Source organism: Dromiciops gliroides, chromosome 2 (genome assembly GCF_019393635.1).
Source record: "Dromiciops gliroides isolate mDroGli1 chromosome 2, mDroGli1.pri, whole genome shotgun sequence".
NCBI lineage: Eukaryota > Metazoa > Chordata > Mammalia > Microbiotheria > Microbiotheriidae > Dromiciops > Dromiciops gliroides.
This window is the reverse complement of record NC_057862.1, coordinates 397,064,040-397,089,998: the sequence shown is the minus strand read 5'-3', so window position 1 is coordinate 397,089,998 and position 25,959 is coordinate 397,064,040. Positions and strand designations below refer to the sequence as shown.

The 25,959-nt window shown below is 41.7% G+C and overlaps 2 protein-coding genes across 3 annotated transcripts in view; one reads left to right on the top strand and one right to left on the bottom strand.

The window, feature by feature from the left end:
* The first annotated feature begins 40 nt into the window (after positions 1-40).
* On the top strand, positions 41-11,437 carry LOC122740763 (ADP ribosylation factor like GTPase 2 binding protein). Of its 2 annotated transcripts, none has more exons than XM_043983426.1 (7): positions 41-97; positions 512-603; positions 2,745-2,806; positions 6,669-6,775; positions 8,311-8,396; positions 8,604-8,700; positions 9,741-11,437. In XM_043983426.1, the coding sequence occupies exons 1-7, from the start codon at positions 59-61 to the stop codon at positions 9,840-9,842; spliced, it is 585 nt and encodes a 194-aa protein (XP_043839361.1). In that variant the 5' UTR covers positions 41-58; the 3' UTR covers positions 9,843-11,437. The 2 variants fall into 2 exon arrangements, with proteins under 2 accessions (XP_043839361.1, XP_043839362.1); XM_043983427.1 differs by having other exon boundaries at positions 65-97; positions 516-603.
* A 2,033-nt stretch (positions 11,438-13,470) lies between these two features.
* LOC122740764 (plasmolipin) overlaps positions 13,471-25,959 on the bottom strand; it is a 35,531-nt gene continuing 23,042 nt past the window's right edge. The window contains exons 2-4 of the mRNA XM_043983428.1: positions 19,374-19,547; positions 15,497-15,619; positions 13,471-14,642 (exon numbers count right to left, since the gene is read on the bottom strand). Of these exons, the coding sequence (XP_043839363.1) occupies positions 14,526-14,642; positions 15,497-15,619; positions 19,374-19,547 (414 nt within the window). The 3' untranslated portion in view covers positions 13,471-14,525. The remainder of the gene's footprint in view (positions 14,643-15,496; positions 15,620-19,373; positions 19,548-25,959) is intronic.

Genomic DNA, 25,959 nt, shown 5'->3' with positions numbered 1-25,959 from the left:
TGCTGTGATAGGCTGGTCAGCCCCATCCTATCTCTCGGTCGTAAGGAAAGCCACCCGGATGGGATTGGAACGGCAGGCGGAAAGGATCGTCGTCATGGTAACGGGAGGCGCGGCTGGGGGAGGGAGGAAGGGAGGGATGAATTCCAAGTTCGGGAGAAGCCGGGGGGAGGGGTGGGGGGAACCAGAATCGTAACGGATTCAATGGGGCATCGAATCCGGTGGAAGAGTTCACGGTCACCTCAGCTCGGGTGAAGGCCGGGTTTCGACACCCGCGACTTCCGCAGGACCGTGGCCAGTGCCGTGGTTTGGGGGCAGCCCTTTAGCGCCTCGGGGCACTTGGAGCACCCCGCAGGGTGCCGAGTGGCCCCTGCAGTGCGCAGGCGCAGGCTGGTCCCCGAGACCCGGCCCACCCGGGACGGGGAGGAAAGGGGAGGGGGGGTGGAATCGCGGGGAGGAGGAGCCCGAGGCGCCGGGAGTCTCCATCCCGAGCTCAGGCCGCATTCCCGACCAGGTAGAAGTGAGGGAGGAGGCCCCAGAACGACTGGGAGCTTCACGGTCAACTATGATGGACACTTTAGAAGAAGAAAACTTCGCGCTGGCCATGTAAGTATCCCTGGCAACAGCCTCGCCCCAAAGCCCCAACTTTTTGGAGGGGGTCGAGGTGGGGGTGGGGAAGTTGGTCCTTAGGCTGCTACCAGACGTGTGCAAGATTTTCACAAGGATTGCTAAAAGTTGCAATGCACCAGGGGGTCCCCATGCTATTAGCTACACGAGGAGAGGCAGCGAGGTGCTGTCGTGGAAAGAGGAACGAATGTGGACCCGGGTTCAAGTGCTGCCTCAGTCTGTTTCCTGGGTGACCAGTCCCTTAAACTGCTTTCTAAAGCTGGTTTCTCATCCTCAAAATGGGGGTAAAGGAGAGGAAGGTGGGCGTGGTCTCAGGGTTCTTAACCTTTTTTTAGTCTGTGAGCTTTTCGTGGGCAAGAACTGGTGTATGGGTTTGAGAGAGTGTGTGTGTGTGTGTGTGTGTGTGTGTGTGTGTGTGTGTGTGTGTATGGGGGTTTTTGGAGGAAGGGGTGGCCTTTCTTTTTATGCTTGGTGCTTGGCACACAAGTAGGCACTTAATAAATGCTTGTTGACTTAACCTTTTTGTGTCATGAATGGACCTCTCTGACAATCGAGTGAAGCCTGTGGGCCCATTCTCAGAATAATGTTTTTAAATGATTGAAAGAAGTACTGTTTCAGTTAGTGGCTAGCAAAAATATTTTTCTTTTTTTCCTCATCCAAGTTCAGTACCTCCTCAAGTCTAAACTCCTCATTTTACAGATGAGGAAAGTGAGGACCAAAGGGGCTAAAGGAATTGCCCAAGATCACACAGGGTGGTAAGTAAAGCAGCAAAGATGGGATTTGAACTCTTGCCCTCAGACTCAAGAATCAGTGCTCTTTCCATGGTACACCACTGCTTCTTGGATCAAAGGACCTAGCTTGAATCCTGATTCTGCTTACTACCTGTCAGATCTCTGGCAGTTACTTCTTTCCCCTCTGAGCCTCAGGTTTCTTATCTGTAAAGTGAAAGAGTTGGGCTGGTGGCCTGTTTTTGTACAACCAGGTAGCTAAGAATGATTTTTTTTGCAGGTTAAATGACTTGCCCAGGGTCACACAGCTAGTAAGTGTCAAGTGTCTGAGGCTGGATTTGAACTCAGGTCCTCCTGACTCCAGGGCCGGTGCTTTACCCACTGCGCCACCTAGCTGCCCCAGCCCTGGATTCAGGAGGACCTGAGTTCAAATCCAGCCTCAGACACTTGACACTTACTAGCTGTGTGACCCTGGGCAAATCACTTAACCCCCATTGCCCCACCAAAAAAAAAATAATAATAATGTAAAAGTCATACTTAGCTAGCAGGCAGCAGCCATAGTTTACTGATCCCTGGACTAGGTAATCTTAAAAAATTCCTTCCAGCTTCTGTTCCTACAACTTGGATCTTATTAAACTGGGTAAAAGAATTTTAAAAGAAAGCTCTCTTAGAAGAATGTATCAAAAGAATAGATTTCTATACTGTGTTAAAACTCAACAAGTTTCCTCCTGCCCACTCTGTGCTTGCCATACCTCCAAGCCAACCAGTAATTTGTCTAGTATGTTGTCATGGAATTATATATGCTGCAGTCACAATGGGGAACAACCTATCTCAAGCCAGTGATATTCAAGTCCTGTCATGCATCTAACTGATTGCAGTTGTCTTGATAGCAACATAGGAAGAACGGGTCCCCTGAGGTAACCAAAAACCATACAGAATTTGGGGCATTTCCAAGTCAGCTCTTTGAATTATACTTCTAAACAGGTGGCCAACTTCAGCTGTGGTACACAGGTTTTAATGCTCCAGATTGTGGTGACCATAAGCAGATAGTTTTGTACTAGTTTTGGGGTCCACTTCAAAGATGCGGTAAGTAGAACAGAGAGCACGGATTCCTTGCTTAATTAAATAGTTATGTTGCCAAAAAGTTATATGCCTGAAATCTATATTTAAAGGAACTCTGCAGTGACTCCTTTTATTGCTTATTTTTTCAGGAAACCTTACGTAAAACAGTTTGTTCTTATAAAGGCTGGATGTACCTATAATAGGATTTTAAAACTTTTTTTAACAATCTGGCAAATATATATAATTTCTTTTTAATTATCTCTTGATTAATAGAATTAAATCAATGATTTGATAAATGGTCTGACCTGTGATCCTGATATTTATTTTTAGTTCTTCCGCTTCTGATGCAGAATTTGATGCCGTAGTTGGATGTATAGAGGACATTATCATGGGTAAGTTTCATTTATAAAAAAAGAAAAATAGATACTTAAAATAAACAAATTAAACTCTGTACATGTACATAAAAAAAATACAAACTCCTCCCGGTGTTAAAAAAGAAGATAATTATCCTGGCATAGAAATTTTTATTCTAATGCAGTACATTGCCAATAGAATTGGAATTCCAGAATTGAAAGAGATTTTAGCCCACATACTCTGTGCAGTATTCTTTTCTGTTGCATACCTGAGGATAGGTGGCATTCTTTTCTCTGCCTGTACATTTCCTCTCCAAAAAACAAACAAAACAACAACAACAACAACAAAAACTTTAAGGCCCTGTTTTAATTAGAGTTTAGGAATATAACCATGTTTAATATTGCCTTCCTTAGATCCCATGAACTCTAAGGTGATGAAATTTTCACCCAGGGTTCCCATTGCTTTTGTTATACAAAGCAGTTCCTTGTTGGTCAAGGTAAGGTCTAGAAGAGGGATTCTTAACTTTTTTATGTGTTGTAAGCATCTCTGGCCTTCTGCTGAAGCCTATGGATCCCCCCTCAGAGTAATATTTTAAATGCATAAAAAATACATAGGGTTTCAAAGGAAACAATTATATTGAATTATAGTTATCAACATATTGAAAATTCCATATTCACAGACTCCCCAATATCTGTTCCCCCCAGGGGGATGGAATAGCAATATAATTAGCCCCCAAGTGGTCCGGGGACCCCCTGGTTAAGAAGGCAAGTCCAGAATTTATCACGAGCTGAACTGTTAGTAGAATAGAATACTAGATGGTTAAAGTCCCCCATCTTTGCTTGCCTCCGGAGCAATTTTATGATCATCTCTTTACACTGAGGCAGTGCGTAATAGAGGGAACACCATACTTAAAATAATGAAACTTTCAGATACTGACTCTTTGGCTTCCTAACCAGAGGACTTTGGGCAAGTCACTTCAGGTCTCTGAGCCTTGGCCTTCCTAATTTGTAAAAGCAGAAAAATAATGCGTGTCTTAAGAATAGTACTCTACCTCACAGGGTTGTTGCGAGGGAGCTGCTTTGTAAGTCTTGGAGTACTATATAAATATGAGCTAATATTATTGAAATTATCCTGATATTTGCAGTTTAGTCCCATAATATTCTTTTAGTTTTCACTTAAATGTTCTTCCTGTGCTTCAGTGTTCAGGTTTGAGAATACCTATTCTTAGAAATAACTTTTTGGGGGCAGCTAGGTGGCACAGTGGATAGAGCACCGGCCCTGGAGTCAGGAGTACCTGAGTTCAAATCCGGCCTCAGACACTTAACACTTACTAGCTGTGTGACCCTGGGCAAGTTGCTTAACCCCAATTGCCTCACTTTAAAAAAAAAAAAAAAGAGAACTTTTTGGTGTACAGTGGTTATCCCTTTATAATGTTCTTTTTTTGAATGAGTATATCTTGCTGCTGTTCTGATAATTTAAGACTGCAAAGTCATTCATTTTTAGTGTGATGCTCTGACTTGTATCAGCCATTCAAACTTTCGTGGATTTAATGACCTCAGTCTATACAAAATTAGAAAGATAGGGGCAGCTAGGTGGCGCAGTGGATAGAGCACCGGTCCTGGAGTCAGGAGGACCTGAGTTCAAATCCAGCCTCAGACACTTAACACTAGGTGTGTGACCCTGGGCAAGTCACTTAACCCCAATTGCCTCACTAAAAAAAAAAAATTAGAAAGATAGATAAAAATTTAAGTAAAAATTTAAGATCTTGGGAACATCTGTAGTCCAAAACTTCATTGGAGACAGCTAGGTGGCACAGTGGTTAAGAGTGTAGAACTTGGAGTCAGAAAGACCCAAATCTGAATGTTTCCTCAGATACTTAGTAAATAACTGGTCAAGTCACTTGACTCTCTATGTGCCTCAGCTTCCTCATCTGTAAAATAAGGGAATTGGACTTGCTGGTCACTAAGGCCCCTTCTAGCACTAAATCTATAATCCTGTGACACTGGGTAGTTGGGTGCCTGGATGGGTCTTTTTTTTTTGGAGGGGGTCCTTTTCAGAACATTTTCTTTACTATTAAGGACAGAGAAGGCTCAAAACTAAGCTTCAGGTTTCAGTAACATTTTTCTCAGATAAAATTAGCACAATGGTACTCTTGCATATTAATATTTATTTTTTTCCTTAAAAAACATCTATATGTTGGAGAGAATGTCGGAAAACTGGGATGCTAATCCCCTGTTGATGGAATTGTAAATGGATCCAACCATTCTGGAGATCAATTTGGAACTATGCCCAAAGGACTATAAAACTGTGCATACTCTTTTTTTTTTTTTTTTTTGCTGGGCAATGGGGGTTAAGTGACTTGCCCAGAGTCACACAGCTAGTAAGTGTCAAGTGTCTGAGGCCGGATTTGAACTCAGGTACTCCTGAATCCAGGGCCGGTGCTTTATCCACTGTGCCACCTAGCCGCCCCCTCTGCATATTCCTTGATCCAGCAATGCCACTGCTAGGTTAATATTCCAGAGACATCCCAAAAAGGAGAAGATGACTTATTTGTACAAAAATATTTGTAGCAGCTCTTTTTGTGGTGGCTCAGAATTAGAAATCAAAGGAATGCCCATCTATTGGGGAATGGCTAAATAAGTTGTGGTATATGATGGTGATGGGATATTATTGTGCTATAAGAAATGACAAGCAGTATGCTTTCAGAAAGGCCTGGAAAGATTTGTATGAACAGATGTATAGTGAAGTGAGCAGAACCAAGAGAACTTTGTACACAGTGACAGCAATATTGTTTGATGAAGAACTGTGAATGACTTAAGTATTTGTGGCAATACAATGATCCAAGACAATCCCAAAAGACTAATGATGAAGCATACTATCCACCTCCAAAGAAAGAACTGATCTTGATTGAACACAGACTGAAGCATGCTATTTTTCCACTTTCTTTCATTTTTTTCTTTTATTCAAGTTTTCCCATACAAAATGACTAATATGGTAATGTTTTACATAATTGCACATGTATAACCTATATCTGATTGCTTACCACTTTGGGGGGGTATGAGGGGAAGGATAAAATTTGGAACTCAAAACTTTAAATAAAAATGTTTATTATTTAGAAAAAAAAATTATCCTGATATCTATAACCTTTAGCACGGTGCCTGATGCATAAGAAGCAAGTGTTTAATAAAAGCTTGCTTATTGAAAAAACAAAACATCTATATCAGTGCACTATGGAAGTGGCTTTAATGACAAGCCATGACTATTTTCTACAGACTTCTTTTCCTACAGATGTGCTCCCAAAATATCAATGGTGAAGTTTGCCTTTTATTTTTAAATGTGGAATGTGAATTAATTGATAAAGCTGCAAATTCCCTTTTGAAGTTTTCCAACAAGGATCTTGTACTCAGACTATGGAATGAGTAACAAAACTGGGGAATGTCTGCCCCTTAAGTCCCTCAAAGAGAAATGAAGACTTAAGAGGATTTCCTAGGCCTTCCTGTAACTTCATTTGTGTTTAAACTGTGCTGTATTTACCCATTAAGATACTAATGTGCTATTAAACTTAATCATACTGCCCATTTTAAATAGCTGCCAGCTTTTTTTTCTCTTGGGATTTGCCATTAAGGAAGTTTGTAAACAGAAACCTTCCCGTTGCAGAGACTTCACCATTTCAGGAAGAGTTTTTCTTTTATTTTGTTCTACTTTTATACATGCTAACCTAGAATGTGTCTGTTAATCTTTTGGTATTCCCTGAGTAAAGTCACTGCTTATAGGGTTTAAAGCAAAATTAAATTTTAGAGTGGGTTATAATTGGTAAAATTGTTCGGGTAATTGACAGTTTCTAGCCTGTAACTGGAGTGATTTTATCCTTTTTGATTGACCTTAATGGCTTCACTTCAGATGGCGAGTTCCAATTATTACAGAGAAGCTTCATGGAAAAGTACTACCAAGAGTTCGAAGATACAGAAGAAAACAAACTCATCTATACTCCTATTTTTAATGAATATGTAAGTTTGTTTCCTTTTTTTTCTCTTTCCAAGAGATTAGAAATTCTTTGAATTTAGACCTAGAACCAAAAGATGTCATTGGTATTACATATCCTTTTTTTTTTTTTTAAGTGAGGCATTTGGGGTTAAGTGACTTGCCCAGGGTCACACAGCTAGTAAGTGTTAAGTATCTGAGGCCAGATTTGAACTCAGGTACTCCTGATTTCAGGGCCGGTGTTCTATCCACTGTGCCACCTAGCTGCCCCTTACATATCCTTTTTTTTTTTTTTTTTTGGCGGGTCAGTGGGGGTTAAGTGACTTGCCCAGGGTCACCCAGCTAGTATCAAGTGTCTGAGGCCGAATTTGAACTCAGGTCCTCCTGAATCCAGGGCTGGTGCTTTATCCATTGCGCCACCTAGCTGCCCCACATAGCCTTTTTAAAATAAGTTTTTATTGTTCCCTTGTTTTTACATCACCTAGTCCCACTGTATTTTTCCCCTTACAATCTTCCAGAGAACCAGTTCTGTGAAATTGAACACCATATTGAAAAAGGCTGTGCTCATATGTAGTATCTTAAACCAATGGGTGTCCTATCGGCAGAGAAGCAGTATACCCTATGTCTTTTAAAATGTAACTGAGGGGGCAGCTGGGTGGCGCAGTGGATAGAGCACTGGCCCTGGATTCAGGAGGACATGAGTTCAAATCCGACCTTAGACACTTAACACTTACTAGCTGTGTGACTCTGGGCAAGTCACTTAACCCCAATTGCCTCACCAAAAAAAAAAAAGAAAAGAAAAGAAAAAGAAAAAATGAAAAAGTAACTGGGCTTTGATAAATGGGCAAGTGTTCCAACCCTAGTAGAATTTGTCTCTCATCTCCTGTTAATCATTTTCACTACCTTCCATTTCCTTCTTTCCAAAAGCCTTTCATCAAAGTGTCTGGGAGAGTTCATCAGTTTCTTATTTTAAAAAACAATGTTGGTATGAAATATCCTCTCACCATGATCCTATCTTCAGTTACCATGTACACAAGTCTAATCGAATATAATAACACTTTTCACTTTTCCAAATTCTTTTACAGATTTAATTTTAATAAAATTACAATAAATTATTATAATTATACAACAACCCAGTGGGTAGGATAGTAATTATATTCCCTTTTTACTGATTTGAAAACTAAGGCATAATAAACATTTAAGTTTTGCCACCCAGAAAGTTGGTGGTAGGGCTGGGAACTCTGCTCCAAGTCTCTTCTTCTCCAGAGCTCTTTCTGCTGACTGATGCTTCCCATAATTTCAGTAGCATTAGTTAGCCTAATTTAGAATAGGTTTTAGCCTCAGGGACTTAATTTTCTTAACACAGAAGCTAGAAACAAAAGAGCCAATTAATCAATTTAGAAGGCTTTATCAACTGAAGATATATATGTAACTCTGCCTTGTGAAAACAGGAGACATAATTAAAAAGGCATACAGCTGTTGATTCACAAAGAAATGTTCTTCTTAAAAAACATTTACTTTCTCTAAGTATCACTAACCAGGAGACTTTCAAATCTTTTAGATCTCTTTGGTCGAAAAATATATTGAAGAACAGCTGCTTGAGAGGATTCCTGGGTTTAACATGGCCACTTTCACTACAACATTACAGTAAGTGGAGCCTGGGATGTAGGGCTCTCCCCTCTCCTCTTCTACTTCACAAGTCATAGTGGAGGAGGAATCAGAGTATTGCTTGGAGAATGTCATTGGGCTGGTGGAGGTGCCTTTTAGGATGCTGAAAATTAGTCAGAGGAAGACTTTAAAATGTAATATTTGTTTGATTTCCAGTTTTAAAATTGCTAACCTTTCCATTAACAGACAGCATAAAGATGAAGTAGCGGGTGATATATTTGACATGCTGCTCACATTTACGGATTTCTTGGCCTTCAAAGAAATGTTTTTGGACTACAGAGCTGTAAGTAGCTTCCACTATTTAAGTAGATCTTCTGCAGCTGAAGGAATTTTGTTCAGTTTAACACATTAAGAATCTACTATTCATAAGGTATTGTGCCAGACTCTGGAGATGACGAAGATGAACAATTGTTTCTACCCTTAGGAAACCAGCCTCATACTGTGGGATAAATACCCAGACTGAGTGAATGCAAGATAATTTGTTTTGTGGGGGTATTTTTGGGCAGGGCAATGAGGGTTAAGTGACTTGCCCCTGAATGCAAGATAATTTGAAGAGGAAGTGGAAAACACTCACGATAAACCCTAAATAAGGTCCCCATGATGAACCTGTCAAATAGAAGCACTGTGCCTTACTCCCTTCCATCCTGTAATGCCAGTCTATTCTGACTCTTGTGCAGTTGGTGATGATTATTTTGCAGTCAGTGACCCACCAGATCTCTCTATTGCTAGGTCACATTTTTATTTCAGTGATGATGCATGTGAGCACAAACCTTAAAAGATGATCACATTGGGGCAGCTAGGTGGCTCAATGGATAGACCACTGGCCCTGGAGTCAGGAGGACCTGAGTTCAAATCCAGCCTCAGACACTTAACACTTACTAGCTGTGTGACCCTGGGCAAGTCACTTAACCCCAACTGCCTCACAAAAAAAAAAGAAAGAAAGAAAAAAGGAAAAAAAAAATGACCGCATCCCCGATTTGGACTGTTTTCCTGAGTGATCTTACCTGGGGAATGTGCTTTAAGTTTTTAGGGTAAGTAAATATGTTCTTTTGGAAGAATCTTACCGGGCCTGACCTTGGTCAAAATTGTAATATGAACAATGATTTCCCTCCTTTTTCTTTTGAGGCTTTCATCACCCAAACCTAAGAGTGCAAATGCCAAGCCTTCTTTGCTCTGGACAAAGGCAACACCTACTAATCTCATTCACGAAATATCTTACTTTCCCAAGGAATTTAGAATCTGGAGTTAGGAAGGACTTCACTGTTGATGTTTTTCAAGAGTTTTGACTGTCACTTTTTAAGAGGTTGTTTCTTTTCTCCAAAGGAAAAAGAAGGCCGAAGTCTGGACTTAAGCAGTGGTTTAGTGGTGACATCATTATGCAAGTCATCTTCCATACCTGCTTCCCAGAACAATTTACGACATTAGTTCAAATTCTCTGGATGAGAGTTTATCATCTTGGACATTCCAAACTTGAAAGATGGTGAGTGACCACAACGTGATCAATGACCAACATGCTCAGTGATTGGGGAATACAGCTGGAAAAGACTGACCTTGTTTTGGTGCTTTTAATTAATGTTAAGTGTACAGTGATCATAAAGAACCCTGCTGGAATATTATAGGCTTCTCATGAAATATCCCCGTTAGCCCTGGTGCACCAGCCAAAGTGGCCTCAGCCCCGGGTTGCTTCTGACCGGGAAAGAGGACACGTGTGCATGTGTGTGTACGTGTGTACACATTCGTATATACACTTCAGGATGAAATTATATTGCCCATTTCAGCTATTGCTCCCTTTCAGTATATTGTGGGAGAGGAACCCAGGATGAGTGTTATCAGCATGTTTCCTTTAAATCAAAAAATATTACGACTTAAGTTCTCCATCCTAAACATGGACAGATTTTCCTCACACCTCTTTGTGGCACAAGGCTGTCTTTGGCTGGTACATATGTCAACCCAAGGAATCCTACTCCTATATTTTGTTATATCTTTTTGTGTTCATCTAGGGACAGTTATTCAAGCCCAGCTCATTTTCTTAGGGATTTATGAAGTTGATGTTTTAACTTTCTTTTCACTGTGGTAGGAACATTGGGAGGAACACCAGTTTGGCTGGGAGTCCTCCGAACTAAAATATATAAACCAACTCATAGTCTCAGGTTTGTAAAAATCTTGTGACCTCAGCATGACCTTGTGCTGGTCCTTATAGCAGCAGTCTTATTATGTCTAGCCAAAGCACCCTTTGAGAATCTACTAACAGTGTACATTGTAGTAGCAAATTCTAAGATCTGATAAATTTGGTTTGGACACTTCATGAATGTCCAGTTAGGAAGAAGGCTAAGTATTATGTTATAAAGCTTTTTAGGTTTAAAGTATTCTTGGGTGATAAGTTATCTTACATTATTAATTCCATTTTGTCAAAGACCCTACAGGTTATATACAGACATCTGATTTATATTGAAAAAACAGGGACTGAAACATGTGCTTTTTTCATAATGCTCCCATGGTTAGTGTAAATCTGTTAAAGGGCTCTGTGTCAGAGATCATTTTTTCCTTCAAAAAGTGTGTAACTCCCAACCTTGTTAATATTCTCTCCTCTTAAAACCTTTCCTCCCAAGATGGTGTTCCACTGACCCACACGAGTGAATAAGAGGAGGAAATGGGCAAAGGCTTGAATTATCATCTCTGCTTTTTTCAGATTACGAAGATGTTTAGTTTCTCTAATAACTGTTAAGGTACTGATAAATGTATGTGTCAAAACACTTTGGAGGGAAGAAAAGACAGGTGGCTGGCTGACTTTCAATTGAAAACTATTGAATTTTAATTTAACTGTTCCAGTTTTAAGGCACGGACTGAAGATTGCTTCTTTTTAAAATACAGGTGCAAATGCATATACATATGTCATGTATTGAGGAACATGGGTTGGTTTGGGGTCTTTGGGTTTGTTTTTTTTTACTAGAAGTGTAATCTGACATACTTATCCAGAACATCATCAGACACTCAGATATTAAAGATCATTCTTTCTTTAACTGTCCTCAGGTGACTGCTTTTTGGGTTTTAGAGGTAAGCTGAATAATCCAATTTTGAAAGTTATTAGTTTGTCCAACAAGCATTTTTCTCCTGAACCTTGTTACCAGTGGGAGGATCTAATGCCTGAGTCTTTGAAAAGTACTTACTGTTTTATCAGGTTTAGAAATTGTAGCTGGACAAACCTGATGCAGACTTGGATGTGAATCAGCCAAGAAATATTTGTTAAGTTCCGATGTGCCTGGTGCTATGATAGGCACTGGGGATACAAAGACAAAAATAAATTTCCTCTGCCCCCAAGAAACAATAATGAAAAAGACTAACTGTTCTTTTTTGTTGTTACGTTTTAGGGAAGAGTAGTGCCCATGCTCCTTTAGAGACTGTAGGGGAGAGGATGAGCAGGAGAGGCACTCCAGCAAGTGCATGCACCATTATTGAGGTGGTCCCCCTTTTGTAAGAAAAGAGAAGCCCCAAGCAAATGACCTCTTCAATCAATGAACTTAAGGTTTTAGGCAGGATGGAGGATGTTGACTAAACAGTGACTGGACAGCTTGAGTGATGACCATGTTTAAGCCTCGTGGTGTCCTGCCACAGGCAGACTTATAAAGCTGTGAGCACAGAGATTCAGGAATGTTAAATCACTTTAATATTGATTGAAGGTTTTTTCAGCCCTGAAAAGCTTACGTGCTACTTGGTGAATATTTCAGCAAGACCTTTTTTAAAATATCACTTCCTGTTAGTAATGAAACAATCTATCCTCAACTTATTCATGTATGTTATTCAGACCACATATATTTGTGTATAATCATATTTTTAACATCTGAGAGGGAGGACAAGTGAAAACAGGTGAAATTTTGTTTAAAGAACTTATAGAAAGTACTGTCAAATTTTAGCCCTGCCTATACTTCAAAACTTGGGATGTGTGTACCAATGACAAGTGTTCTGAGTAAGGGTCATTAATTACTCCCAATATGTGCCTTCTATTAATGGCCTTTTGAAGGTAAATAGGTCAATTGGTAAATAACCAACTTCAAACTTGAAGGTGATGTCATTCTGTAGGTAATTTACAATTAGTAAGTGCCCTTGGGTACCAAATCTATAAGAAGTGTGAAGGAATTGTAAATTATTCAAGAGAATGATGTGACCCCTGGAGCCTCTCCCAGAACATGTGATATTTACTTACAAGACTTAGGCTTCCTTTTATTTTGTCCTTTCTAACCCATGTAGCTGTATAGTTTTGTTTAGCATGAGATTGTCCCTAAGAATGAGGTTTAGACTGGATTTGTTTACAATTCAGCAAACTGTAAGTCATATTAATCTGTACTACTAGAGAGACATCACTCTTTTGGCTTGGAGGGTTAGATTGATTGATCCAACAAAGCTTTGGGCTAAGGTTTGGGCCTTCTTAATTCTTTGTCCCTCTGGTCTCAGTGTTATTTTCACCAGTGGAGCTCGACCAAGACACAGGTACTTCATAATTATTAGTACCACACTCTCGCATGGGTTTCTATAGGACCTTTTTAAGCAGATCAGTGGCATGAGCAATCTTCCTTTATCCTGACCTCATAGACTAAAGGGAAAACATCCAAACAGTGGCCTTCATTAGCAGTAGGGTCTTAGAATCCTTGAAGAAGGGGGCAGCTAGGTGGAGTAATGGATAAAGCACTGGCCCTGGATTCAGGAGGACCTGAGTTCAAATGTGGCCTCAGACACTTGACACTAGCTGTGTGACCCTGGGCAAGTCACTTAACCCTCATTACCCAGCGCAAAAAAAAAAAAAAAAAAGGAAAAAAAAGAATCCTTGAAGAAGATAATACTGGGGTAGGCTTCAAGTACATAAGTGCAAGGAGGACTACTGGGTTATCCTGAAAAAGGAGTCACACTAGGAATCACACCAAGTGTTAGTATTCACACTTTTTCCACAGCACTTGCAAGCGAAAGGGATAGTGAAGATAGGCCAGAAGGATCACCCAGCCCCAAAAAGCAAAGGGAACAGCATCATGGAGCCATTTACAAAAATTTCCAACCACATCTCTTCCAAACAAATGTTTCCATGGTCTTTATTTATTTATGTACAAAGAACAAATTCATTATTATCCAATAATCAGGCAAGTTTGTGAGCCACCAACCACCAAATCCATAGCCTTTGGGCTCAGTCAGTGGTATCAGGAAGGAAATCAGCCTTGGTACTTAGCTTTTTCCAAGAGGATATGTAGGTGAAAATGATGTTTTAAAGTATAGAGAAAGAACTGGACAGCAAGTATCTTTGAGAAGCAGGTAAAAACTAGGGTTTCCATTAAATACAAGCTTCTAAAATGTGCAAATGCTCATGGAGATGCCCCCTATATATTAGTGAGATCTTAACCTAGTACCTAAGCACGGTCTTATTTTAGTAGCCTATTAATGAGGTTTATTTTTTAATATCTCATAGGCCTTTCCTTGCCTTGGTCCCATAACTAGCCATGGAAGAAAGTGAACAATCTGTTCCTTTTCCCATTGAAATAGAATAGTTTGCATTGCTAGATACTCTCCATATAACTTGGGCTTTTTGTTTGAGGTGAGACCAGCTTTTGGGTACAAATTTGAGAAATTCCAATAGCTACCTTGAGTAGCTGAAGTCTTTTCATAAAACAGTGAGGCTACTACCCATTACCATGGTTACCTTTACACTATATACATGATAGGGTCACAAGGTTTGAGGTGTTATATGTTAGCAGATTTAATGCTGGCAAAAGGGGTTGAATTCCTGGCCCTGGAAACTGAAGCCTTACGAGTTCAAAGCAGGGGTGGCCACAACCCCACTCCCTGAGAGGTGGCCTTCCTGAAGGTTGGTGAGGTCATTTAACATCCTTGACCCTTTCCCTGCCCCTGCTCACAAATGCCAGTTTATGCCAATCCAGCGTGGTGGATTGTGTTCCATTAGGAGTGGAGTGAGAGCACAAATTCCATCAGCAGAGGATAGCAAATTTGGTCACAGCTGGGCCGGTTTTCTGCTGGTTATAGCCTCCTTGTGATGACCAGTGGTATCCAGGCTCCTACACGATGGCACGTAGACTTCAGTACCAAGGTGGTCCATGGGCATTGCTGGATTTAGGAATAGCCACCAGCCATCTGACTAGTAGCTGCATTGCTGCCCATTCCCTTCCAGGCTCGGAAGCTGAAGAAAGCACTCACCCCATAGGCGATCATCACTACACATGCAAAGAACTGAGAAGAGAAACAGACTATGTGAATGGACTGGAGACTGAAGAATCCACTTTGTGGATGTCATAGGGAGAATGAGACAACAACCTGCTTGATTTGACTAGCAATTACAGTACAGCTTTGGTGAATCGGAGCAGGCAGTTAACCAGAATTTTAGACTATCAAATGACACCCAGATAAACTGCAGTCAGGAAACCGGTGCAGTGGCAAGAACTGGAAGACCTGGATGCTCTCCTGTTTGTGCCACTTTCTTTGTAATATTAGGTAGCCATTACTTCTCCTGGGCATCCTTTCCTTTTCTGTAAAATAAGGGAATTAAACGAGCGATCTCTAAGGTCCCTATGAACTATATTGAGTCAAAAGAAAGGAAGAAACTTCCAGGGAGATGTCTTGGGATCAATCCAGATTTAACCCAACCTTTTTCATCTGTGAAGGGAAGATTACTGTTCCTAGTCTGGTTCCTATTCTTCCCAGTTTCTAGTACCAGGAAGGTAGGTTCTAGAAACATTTTCAGCAAAACATGAAGACTGATTTATTTGGAGCTACCCATTCCTTACCATTCTCGTTAATTGAGGTTTCACTGTAAGCATCTTTATTAATAGTTATAAATACTTATTAAATATAACTGAGAAAGCATAGCTCAGTTCCCTTTGCATTGTTAAGAAAAAAGGAGTCAATAACTACAAAATAAAATGGATCTGACTTGGAATGGAAAACAATCCTGCCGTTGTACCTTCCCCTTTACCAAATTTGTGGTTTGAGTCCTGGATACATAATCATGTCCAGTTTTCTCCTCCCCCTTCCTTCCACCCTCCGTAATTGTAGAGGACAAGACCAAAGGAGAAGCAGGCACTTACAGAAGCAGCAGCCCTTTTGTCATATATATAGGAACCAGTTATTGATGTTTGTTCAACTGCAACCGCACAGGTGATGAATCCAGTAATGTAGAGAATCGTGGCACTTATATTAAATATCATTAGCTAGGGAAAAAATTGATAGAAAAAAGTGGATAAAGCACCCGCCCTGGATTCAGGAGGACCTGAGTTCAAATCCAGCTTCAGACACTTGACACACACTAGCTGTGTGACCCTGGGCAAGTCACTTAACCCCTCATTGCCCCACAAAAAAAAAAAATTAGAAAAGAAAACTTAAAACAAGAGGGCTCCAGTTTCCAGCAAGCTAAAAGGTTTATTCTCTTCCCAAAAGACAACATCACATCCCAACTCTGATACTAGCTTAGCTACACAACAAAGGCAGATTACAATTTATTTCATTGAGGCTAAATCCCTGTAGCACCTCCCTCCAACAGAAAGAGTTCTGAAGATCAAATCAGGAGTGTGTACAATGCTTGGCAAACCTTAAAATGTTACATCCTAACTGTTTTTATTATTCCTGCGATTTGATTTTCACAATTCTAGAAATGCATTACTTGAGCATATATTGTCTGAAGCCGTACAGGTTTTTTTCCACAAAAACTTTTTATAGCACTTAGCCCAGAGCCAGTGGGGGTAGGATTCCCTCTTCCTCCCTCCCCTCCAAAACCAAGAATATAATCCCTTGTCACTCTTAAGCCACTCAACTGACAGTTTTAATGGACAAATCTAGCATGATGGTATGTTTGGATATGGAGACCACACGTAGAGAACAAATATGTCCTGTCATCACAAAATGATTCTGTTACACAGCAAGCTAAGAGCAACTGGGACAAGTTACAGTATCTATAAAGTCTTGAGTTTTCTCATCTGTGAAATGGAAATTACAAAACTTGTTCTAGCAGCTTCCTGGGCTAGCCTTAAAAATGAGATGAGGTATGTCAAAGTGCTTGGTAAACTAAAGCACTATATCGCTATTAACCCATATCATACTTCTGGGAGACTGGATTGACTTAAAAAAACACCCAGCATTCTCCCTGATAAATTGTTTCTGAATATCAGCAATTATTTGTATTTTTCCAACTGGTAGGTAAAAAGCCCAGTCAATCAAATGTAGGAAGCAAACATATGCCCTCACTTTCCTCTGGCTACAGAGTGAGCCTCATTAGGTAGCTGTCTCCCAGGGGTGCTCTGTTTTCAGGAAGTTTCCAAGAGTCTGTGGCAGGTCCTCTGTGTAGAAGCCACAGTACCACAAAGAAAATGGAGCCTCCCATCTGGCATGTTAACAGGCCACAGGCTGATAGCAGACCAATGTGGAACCCTATACAATTCTGAGACAATAAGGATCAGAGACAGTGGACTCTGATCTTGGGAGGCAGAGGAATGAAGACAACTGGGGAGGCACATGCACCTAAAGAGGAGGTGACAGTGGTGGAAATAAAGGGAAAAAAAAACCTTTTACATCATTTGTAATTTAACAAATGATGACTAGTCCATTCAAGAATGAGGCCTCTACCCATCTGTCCCCATTATCCCAGTCAGCTAGATAAGCATCTGTATTCAAGCATTGCTATGCATTAGCCAACCAACAACCCAGAGAATCAGGGGCTACAAAATCTTGTCCCACCATTGAAAGTGACATGCCTCCTCCCAAACTAAACTAAGCACTACTTCTGTACTTTACTGTCCCCAGCTAAAAAATGGGAGGTAATACTACTTGGGGAGGGGAAGGTGGGGAGCGGGGGGGGGGGGGGGGGGGGGGGGGGGAATGCATCCAGAGGGGTTTGAGAAATTTGTCAAGAGGTATAGAGAATATTAAAAATTAATCTGTTGCTCCTCATTGTGCCTATCCATGATAACATTTCTTATGCCCTTTCATACTGAATATGGGGGTATAGGAAGGTTTACTGAAAGCTAAGAGGTGCAGGGATTGAAAAAGTTGGCAATCTCTGGCTTAGAAGATGAGTTTGAAGAATACCTGAAGCCCATAACTAAAAGACTGCCAGGTACTAAAGACATTCTAAGTTACTAATACAAATCAAGAACTTCCTTCCTGGCTTTAAGGATCAATGAACACTAAAATAGGTAATTAAATGGGGCAGTAGAAACTTTCCTCCTCAGTTGGTTGGTTGGTTTATTTGTTTGAAATCAGTTGCAGCCTTTCCTGGACAGGGGGATGGACTCTGGGATGCTATGACACAGTTCTAAGACCTCTTTTCGTAGCTCTAGGATTTTCCCTCCCAGTCCTGCCCCAGCAGTAGAAGGAAGACAGGCTTCTAATCAGTGATGTAAAGATCTAACAAAGCAGTTCTGTTTCTGGGGATGACTCACATTTCCTAATTTTAAAAAGTCATTGAATTCAGAACAATGCTGCCTATTCCAAGCTTTGCTTATCTTAAGATCATGTGCCTCTTACCCTTTGAAAGCTCCCAATCCCAGCTGCAGGGATTCTTTAGATCACAAATACAACTGAGGAAGCCGTGGGGGAAGCACAATAATGAGATCATATATTTTGCAGAGCTGAATTAGGATCTGTGTCACAGAATCATGGGTGAACCCTCCCGGGAGGAACCTCCTCAAATGGAAAGCTCTGTCTTTGATGTTATCCTTATGGTCCCTTGGGTAGAGGGGTGTGAATTGATGAGGATAATGTCAGTTATCTATCATCAGGAATAGTACCAGCCCTTCTCTTCCACTCCGTGCCTCCACAACAGGCTCATCATTTCTCCACTACAGCTGAAATCTGGATGCCAAAGCCCCACAGATGCCAAAACTGTATTTTGACTCACATTTAAGCCTTTACTAATATGATCTTCATCACCAAAGGGCCAGCAGTGACATCAGTTTGACTTAGAAGGACCTGAAGGCAAAATCCACCTACCCCCTTGCAATTTAAAAATGCCTTTTAATTGCAAAATATTGAGGGGCCACCTCATTTTAAGTTCTCTGTTTGGGAGGTAATTCAAACCTTTGGCAGCCTCCTCAAACCAGTGGCAATTCTTTTAAACATTTTGAAATGCTGATTCTTTTTGTCTTGACTCTCTTTTTGGGAAATACTTAAAAAGAAAAGGGAAGGGAATAAACATTTTCATGGAACCTACTATGTAGGGAAGCAGAATAAGTATATAGCTCCTACTATGTGTTAGGTACTGTGCCTAAGTGCTTTTATAAATATTTGATCTTCGTGACAACCCTGTAAGGTAAGTGCTAATTACTGACATTTTACAGTTGAGGAAACAGGCAAACAGGTTAAAGTGACTTGTGGGGGGCACACAGCTAGAAAAAAGGCGGAGGCCAGATTTGAATTCTGGACTTCCTGACTCCACCCACCAGCCACAAAACTACTCTTGTAGACCACTATCAAAGCTACCACTGTTATCCAGAGCTGGATCCTCTAAACCAAGAGAACCTGTGTTCCAGTTTCACCTCTGATGCTTACTGTACCTGTGTGGCCTTGGACAAGTCACTTAACATCTCCAGGCCTCTTCATCTGTTAAGTGAGAAGATTGGACTAGATGAATTTTTAGTCCCTGTAGACCTATAATCTTTTTTTCCCCTGTCCTATAATCTTATAAACTATACCATATTATGGCCTAAGAACCTATGATCCTTTTAGCCAATCCCCTATCAGACTTCCACAAAGGGAGAGACATTGTCTTAGGTAAAATGTCTGCCACCTCAAGCATTAACCTGATGCTCTCTACACAAGTTTGTTTCATGAATTCAAGGCTCCAACCTTGTTTTGGTTGGTGTCTTTCAAGCCTCTTGACAATAACCCAAAAGACAGAAAAGCCTAAATATAACAGCTAATTCCAGAACTGCCTGCCCTTCGGGAATTTCACAGGCCACTTCCAGCACTCACCACCAAAGGCCAGGGTATCATGTAGAATTTCGTGTTTAGTTGCCACAGGTAGATGATGAAGAAGATGATTGTCATCAGCCAGAGGAAGACTGCTACAAACATCACCCAACCATAGATTGAGTAGTAGTGATAAGGAGTGTCTGCGATCAGGGCCCAAGTCAGCAAACCCACCACCTGGAAGGGCAGAACAAGAACAGGGCATCAGGAGTCAGGTTCCCCTCTAGATGGATTGGGTTAGGACTGGGGTGTGGGGGAGGTGGGAATCTCCATTTGTTGATCACCATCATACTGTATAAGTATAGAGCTATTTAAGCCTCCATGCCAGGGTCACTATCCTTTATTCCAAGACTCACTGGACAGTAGGAAGAATCCAGCTAGTGTTATCTTTACTTTATGAATAGAGAACCAGAGGTCTAGAGAGGTTAAGGGCACTCACTTGTGGTCACACCTTGGAAGGGACCCACCTAAATGTCATACCTGGGCACCTGGCCTCCCTGCTAGTGTTCTGAGTCTAGATTTAGGGACACCATCTGTTATGTGCTTAAAAAGCCAAAGGAGGGGGCAGCTGGGTGGCGCAGTGGATAGAGCACTGGCCCTGGATTCAGGAGGACCTGAGTTCAAATCCGACCTCAGACACTTGACACTAACTAGCTGTGTGACCCTGGGCAAGTCACTTAACCCTCATTGCCCCGCCAAAGGAACTGAATAACAAGGCCTTCCTTAGACATGGCATTCTCTCTAACCTTGCACTGGTGGATTCATGTGAACTAATGCAAAATGCCCTTCTTGAAGCCTCAGTTTGCTCATACAACTGGGAGGCAGGTGGAGGTTGGACTAGGTTACCCTTGTGGCTTCTTCCAGTTCTAACATTCTTTGAGTCTATAAATTCAACTCGAGTGAATTCGTAACCCAAGTTACACAGAGACTAGTAGCCCCACATGATGTGATTCTGCTAGCACTGGCTACTTTTGGTAAAATGAACCACAGTGAGCTGTGCAGGTAACTCAGCACCTGCGGTCTCAGGAGCCCAGATGAACCAATTATGTTGTGTCTGAACTCTGATAAAAAGCAAAAGTTTGAAGTTAGCTTTTGCTTCTAAAGCCAAAAGAAGAAATCAAAACTAAAAGTGGTATGCAACATAAGAGCCCACTAGTTGGGGAACAAATTGGCCAAATTATGACCTAAGAATGTCCAGGAATGTAGGCGTGATGATTGTGGAGAACTCAGAGGAACATGGGAAAATAAATGTATGAAGTGATACAGAGGGAGCAAAGCAGTGACAAAGGAATCCTACACAATGGATACACTGTAAATAAAGCTAGCCAGAAGCAATAGAACTGGTCAGACACAATAATCAACATTAGTGCTGTACTAGCAAAGAACAGGGACACATCCTTTTCTATTCACCATTGGTGAGTTAATGAGCTGGGTGGGGTGGGGTGGGGCGGAGTGGAATATGCTTTGAAGAGAGGTTTGTATTGTTTTGTTTTGAAATATCTGTTGCCTTAAATCAAAATCTGCTTTCACTGCGAATTGAGAGGTTAAGTAAATATATGAAAAGAGCAATTTTTTTAGTTATTAAATGTTAAGCACTAGAGATGCAAATAGAAAAGCAAGGCTGTTCCTGTTCTCAAATTCACATTCAGATAACTTGTCCAGATTTAATAGGCCTGGAGGGATTAAAGGCTGGGTTTCAACTCCTGTCTACCTTAGTCCAGGCCAGCTCTCTCCATTATGCCACATGGTTTCTTATTGACTATTTTTTTTTTTTTTTGGTGTGGGGCAATGAGGGTTAAGTGACTTGCCCAGGGTCACACAGCTAGTAAGTGTCAAGTGTCTGAGGTTGAATTTGAACTCAGGTCCTCCTGAATCCAGGGCTGGTGCTTTATCCACTGCGCCACCTAACAGGGTTTCTGTATTCCCTCCAACCCAGGCTGGGACTGTCGAGAAGTGGTCTGAGAAAGATCTGGTTTAATGGTCCATAGACAACAGTGGAGAAAACCCATTTCCTTGCTTCCACGCTTTTTCTTCTAATGCAAGATCCATAACCTGCCTAGAAAACCAAGTGGCTGCATTTTGCCTGAAAGCATGTAGCCTCCTTGGCCCATGTCACAGATTATTGTCTGCCCTCAGCCATGGCATATTTTGTCCCTGTGGCTCAGCTCTGGGAAGTAGAGCCCAAATGTGGTTATCAAACTCCTCTTCCCTCCTCACAGGTCCTAATGCTTTAACATGCCTGTTTTAAGGGTACCTACAAGATCAAAACTTTTCAAATGATAACTAAGATGTATTAACTTGGAATGAAGTAAATATAGCTATAACCCACACAAACAAAAGCTCTTTTTGGGGGGGGGGCACTGTTTTTAAAAGTATAAAGGGGTTGGGGCAGCTAGATGGCGCAGTGGGTAAAGCACCAGCCCTGGATTCAGGAGGACCTGAGTTCAAATATGACTTCAGACACTTGACACTTACTAGCTGTGTGACCCTGGGCAAGTCACTTAACCCTCATTACCCCACCAAAAAACAAAAAAAACTCCACCCTATTCAGGGTCCACAACCAGAGAACTTCAGTTCTGGGTGCCACATTTTAGGAAGGACATTGATAAACTGAAGAACATCCAGAGAGAATACTGAAGATGAGAATACCAGATCATTCCTTGTGAGGAATCAGCCTGGAAAAGAGAAGATTTAGCAGGAACATGATATTTACCTTCAAGAATTTATAGGGCCAAAATCTGAAATTGGAAAGCTTGTATAAACAAAAGTTGAGAACTATCTTTACATGTAACGGGAAAAAAATAAAATACTTTATTTAAAAAAAAAAAAGAATTTATAGGGCTAGTACATGGCCTGTACATGCTCTGAAGGGCAAAATCTGCTGCAATGGTAGAAGTTGCAAAGAGGCAAATGTTGGGTCAAATTTAAGGAAGAACCTCCTAACAATTAGAACTACCCCAAAATGGAATAGATTGACTAAGGTCACTAGAGGTTTCTGAGTAAAGAATGGATGACCACTTGTCTGTAAAATATGTTGTAGAGGGAAATCTTATTCAGAAAAAAAAAGGAACACATGTAACTCAGGAGAGTATAATAGAAAGTAATTCAGAGAAGAACAAAAGGACTGTGGCATAGGATCATGGACCTAGTTGAGAGCAGATAACATGGATTTATAATAGATTTATAGCAGGAATCTTTCTCCAGGGGAATCCAGTGCCTCAGGCACAAGAATGGAGGAGGTAGATTGTGACGGTCATACAGGCTTGAGGATTGGAAGGCTATCTCCAGGCGGGCTTCATGGGAATTATGTGAGGAAGATATCAGCCTCCTCCTTTGGCGAAGTACGGTAGGAGAAGGTAGTAGAATCAGTCAATAGATATTTATTAAATACCTACTATGATGCCAGACCTGGAGGAGGAAATGGCAAACCACTCCAGTATCTCTACCAAGAAAACCCCATGGACAGTAATAGTGTGCTATGGTCCATAGGGTCCTAAAGAGTCAGACATGACTGAATGACTGAACACACATACATATTGCCAAGCACTGTGCTAAGCACTAGGGATACAAAGAAAGGCAAAAGACAGTCCGTGTTCTCAAGGAGCACATGGTCCAATGGGGAAGACAACATGAAAACTACATGCAAATAAAATATACATAAAACAAATATGAAGGAGTCAACAGAGGTAAGGCTCTAGTATGACGGGGATCCGGAAAGGCTTCTTGTTTCTTGGAGGAGGTGGTACTTTAGCTGGAATCTGCAGGAATCCAGGAGGTAGAGATGAGGAAGGAGTGTATTTCAGGTATGGGAAATAGCCAGTGAAAATGCCCAGTGTAGAGGTGGATTGTCTTGTTTGAGGAACAGAAAGGAGTCCGGTGTCATATGGGGAGTAGGGAGAAGCAAGGTGAAAGAAGATTGGAAAGGTAAGAGGAGGCCAGGTTGTGAAGGCTTTGAATGCCAAACAGAGGATTTTATAGTTGATCCTGGAGGTGATAGGGAACCACTAGGGCTTAGTAGTAGGGGGAAGAGGAGTATGTGATATGGTCTAAACTCTACATTAGGAAGATCAGTTTGACAGCTGAGTGGAGGATGACTCACTAGCAGGCTATCACAAAAGTCCAGGTGTGAGGTGACGAGGGCCTGTGTCAGGGTGGTGGCCATGTTGGAGGAGAGAAGCGGTGGTATATGAGAGAGATTAGGAAGGTAAAGTTGACAGAACTTGGCAGCAGATTGAATATGGGGGTGGAGGAGAGTGTTGGGTTGAGATTGACATCTAGGTTTTGAGCCTGAGTGATGAGAGGATGGTACCCAGTCAGTGACGTTCTTCTCTTCCCCAGCTGAAGAGCTACAGATACACATCTGTAGGTTTCTTTATACTGTCATATTTCTTAAGCTCTCTTGAATAAATTCTATCATAGTCCAGCTTCTTCCTTGAGGTCAGGGACTTTCTTTTGCCTTCCTTTGTATCCCCAGAATTTAGCACAGTGCCTAGGACATAGGAGGTACTTAATAAATGTCTGATTGTGGGGCAGCTAGGTGGCACATTGGATAAAGTACTGGCCATGGATTCAGGAAGACCTGAGTTCAAATCTGGCCTCAGACACTTGACACTAGCTATGTGACCTTGGGCAAGTCACTTAACCCTCAATGCCCTGCAAAAAAAAAAAAAAAGACTGATTGACTTCACCTATAAAAGAGGAATAACAACTTCTGTCTTGCCTCCCTTACTAAGGGTGTTATGAGACACCAAGGATAGCATCATGGTTGTGAATAGGATTTGTTGGTCCATGGTTTAGTCATGTCCAATTCTTCATGATCCCATTTGAGTTTTTCTCAGCAAAGACACTGGCGTGGTTAGCCATTTCCTTCTCCAACTCATTTTACAGATGAGGAAACTGAGGTAAACAGGATTAAGTGACCTGCCCAGGGTCACACAACTACTAAGTGCCTGAAGCTGAATTGAATTCAGTTCTTCCTGACTCCAGGTCCAGCCCTCTGGACACTTCAACATCTAGCTGCCCTTACTGAAAGTAAGGCACTAGATGAGCATGAGTTATCATCATCATTGGGGTATCATCCCCTTTTTTGTTGTTTTTTTTTGGGGGGGTTGTTTGGTTTTGTTTTTGCTAGGCAACTGGGGTTAAGTGACTTGCCTAGGGTCTCATAGCTAGTAAGTGTTAAGTGTCTGAGGTCGGACCTGAACTCAGGTCCTCCAGACTCTAGGGCCAGTGCTCTATCCACTGCGCCACCTAGCTCCCCTATCATCCCCTTTTTACAGGTGAGAACATTGGCACAAAAAGAGAAATGACTTGCTCCTGGAAACAGGAGGGAGACAAATGCTAAGTTCAAGGCCAGTGTGGCTAGAAGGTAGGATACCAGAAGAGGAATTGATAAGAAATAAGTCTCTTGAGAGAGGCTGGAGCCAGACTGTGAAGGAGCCAGGTTGAGGAGTTTGTAGTTTCTCTCTATTTCTCTGGCGCACAGTGCTATGTTGTAGGTTCCAGGCCTTCAAAGTGGCGCTTGGTGGGGTGGGAGCAATGCCCCTTTGGCACCAATCATTCTTTTCCACCTTTTCCCTTCTTAACACCTGACCCAGGTGTTAGCTGCCTGAGATTTCTGCCAGGGAGGCAGAAGGTGTCTGTTAATGTTTAAACAGGGCAGACCGGTTTTTCTCTCTACTCCCTACCCCAGAATTCATGACTCCCCAAATACCTACTCAGACAAAAGGGCTTTCCCCATCAGATGCATCTACTCCCCTTAGTACACACTGCAGGCACATGCCACTCTGGGATCAGATTCCTTCAGCTAGAGTGGCAGTCAGATCACATTGGCCCTACTGGGGTAAAAATAGGTATGGGCTTCATTCTGGAGGTAGCAGGGTACTAAGCCAGCTCCTCCTAGCTGGTATGCTGTCTGAAAGGGAGGGTGACACTGGAAATAACACAGGAGCTGGAGTCACAAGGTCTGAGTTCAAATCCTGACACTGAGGTCACTTATGTGACCTTGTGCAAAGTCATTTAACCTTCTTATGCCTCTTTTTCTGTATCTATAAAATGAGAATGGATCAAATGACCCTTGGAGTTCTTTCCAGCTAGTTCTAGGTCTATGTTCCTATGATCTCTTTCCCTAGGCCTCAGGCCTCAGTCTCTATGGGGAAAGTGGAAGACCCTCTATGGCCCTTCCCTCCAAAACTGCTGGCTTTGGGCCAGCTGAAGTCACTAGCACACTATCCTTCTCCCAATACCATTAAAGACTCAGTTCCTAAAGTCTTCCCAATTTAACTCTAATGATGGGGGAATGGGAGGAGAGAGGAGAAACAGGGAGAAAGGTGGCCTGTCTGGTGTGGAGGATATTCAGAAAGGTTGAAAAAGAAAACCGCAGGGCAGCTAGGTGGCGCAGTGGATAGAGAACCAGCCCTGGATTCAGGAGGACCTGAGTTCAAATCTGGCCTCAGACACTTAACACTTCCTAGCTGTGTGACCCTGGGCAAGTCACTTAACCCCAATTGCCTCACCAAAAAAAAAAGAAAAAGAAAAACCCCTTAGGGTCAGCTAGGTGGCGCAGTGGATAGAGCACTGGCCCTGGAAT

What these genes read in the sequence shown, in the direction of transcription:
- LOC122740763 (XM_043983426.1), top strand. Translation starts at nt 59, where the DNA reads ATGGGATTGGAACGGCAGGCGGAAAGGATCGTCGTCATG. An exon ending in TATAGAGGACATTATCATGG is followed by an intron (nt 2,807 to 6,668) that starts GTAAGTTTCATT and finishes GCTTCACTTCAG; the next exon opens with ATGGCGAGTTCCAATTATTA. An exon ending in CTCCTATTTTTAATGAATAT is followed by an intron (nt 6,776 to 8,310) that starts GTAAGTTTGTTT and finishes CAAATCTTTTAG; the next exon opens with ATCTCTTTGGTCGAAAAATA.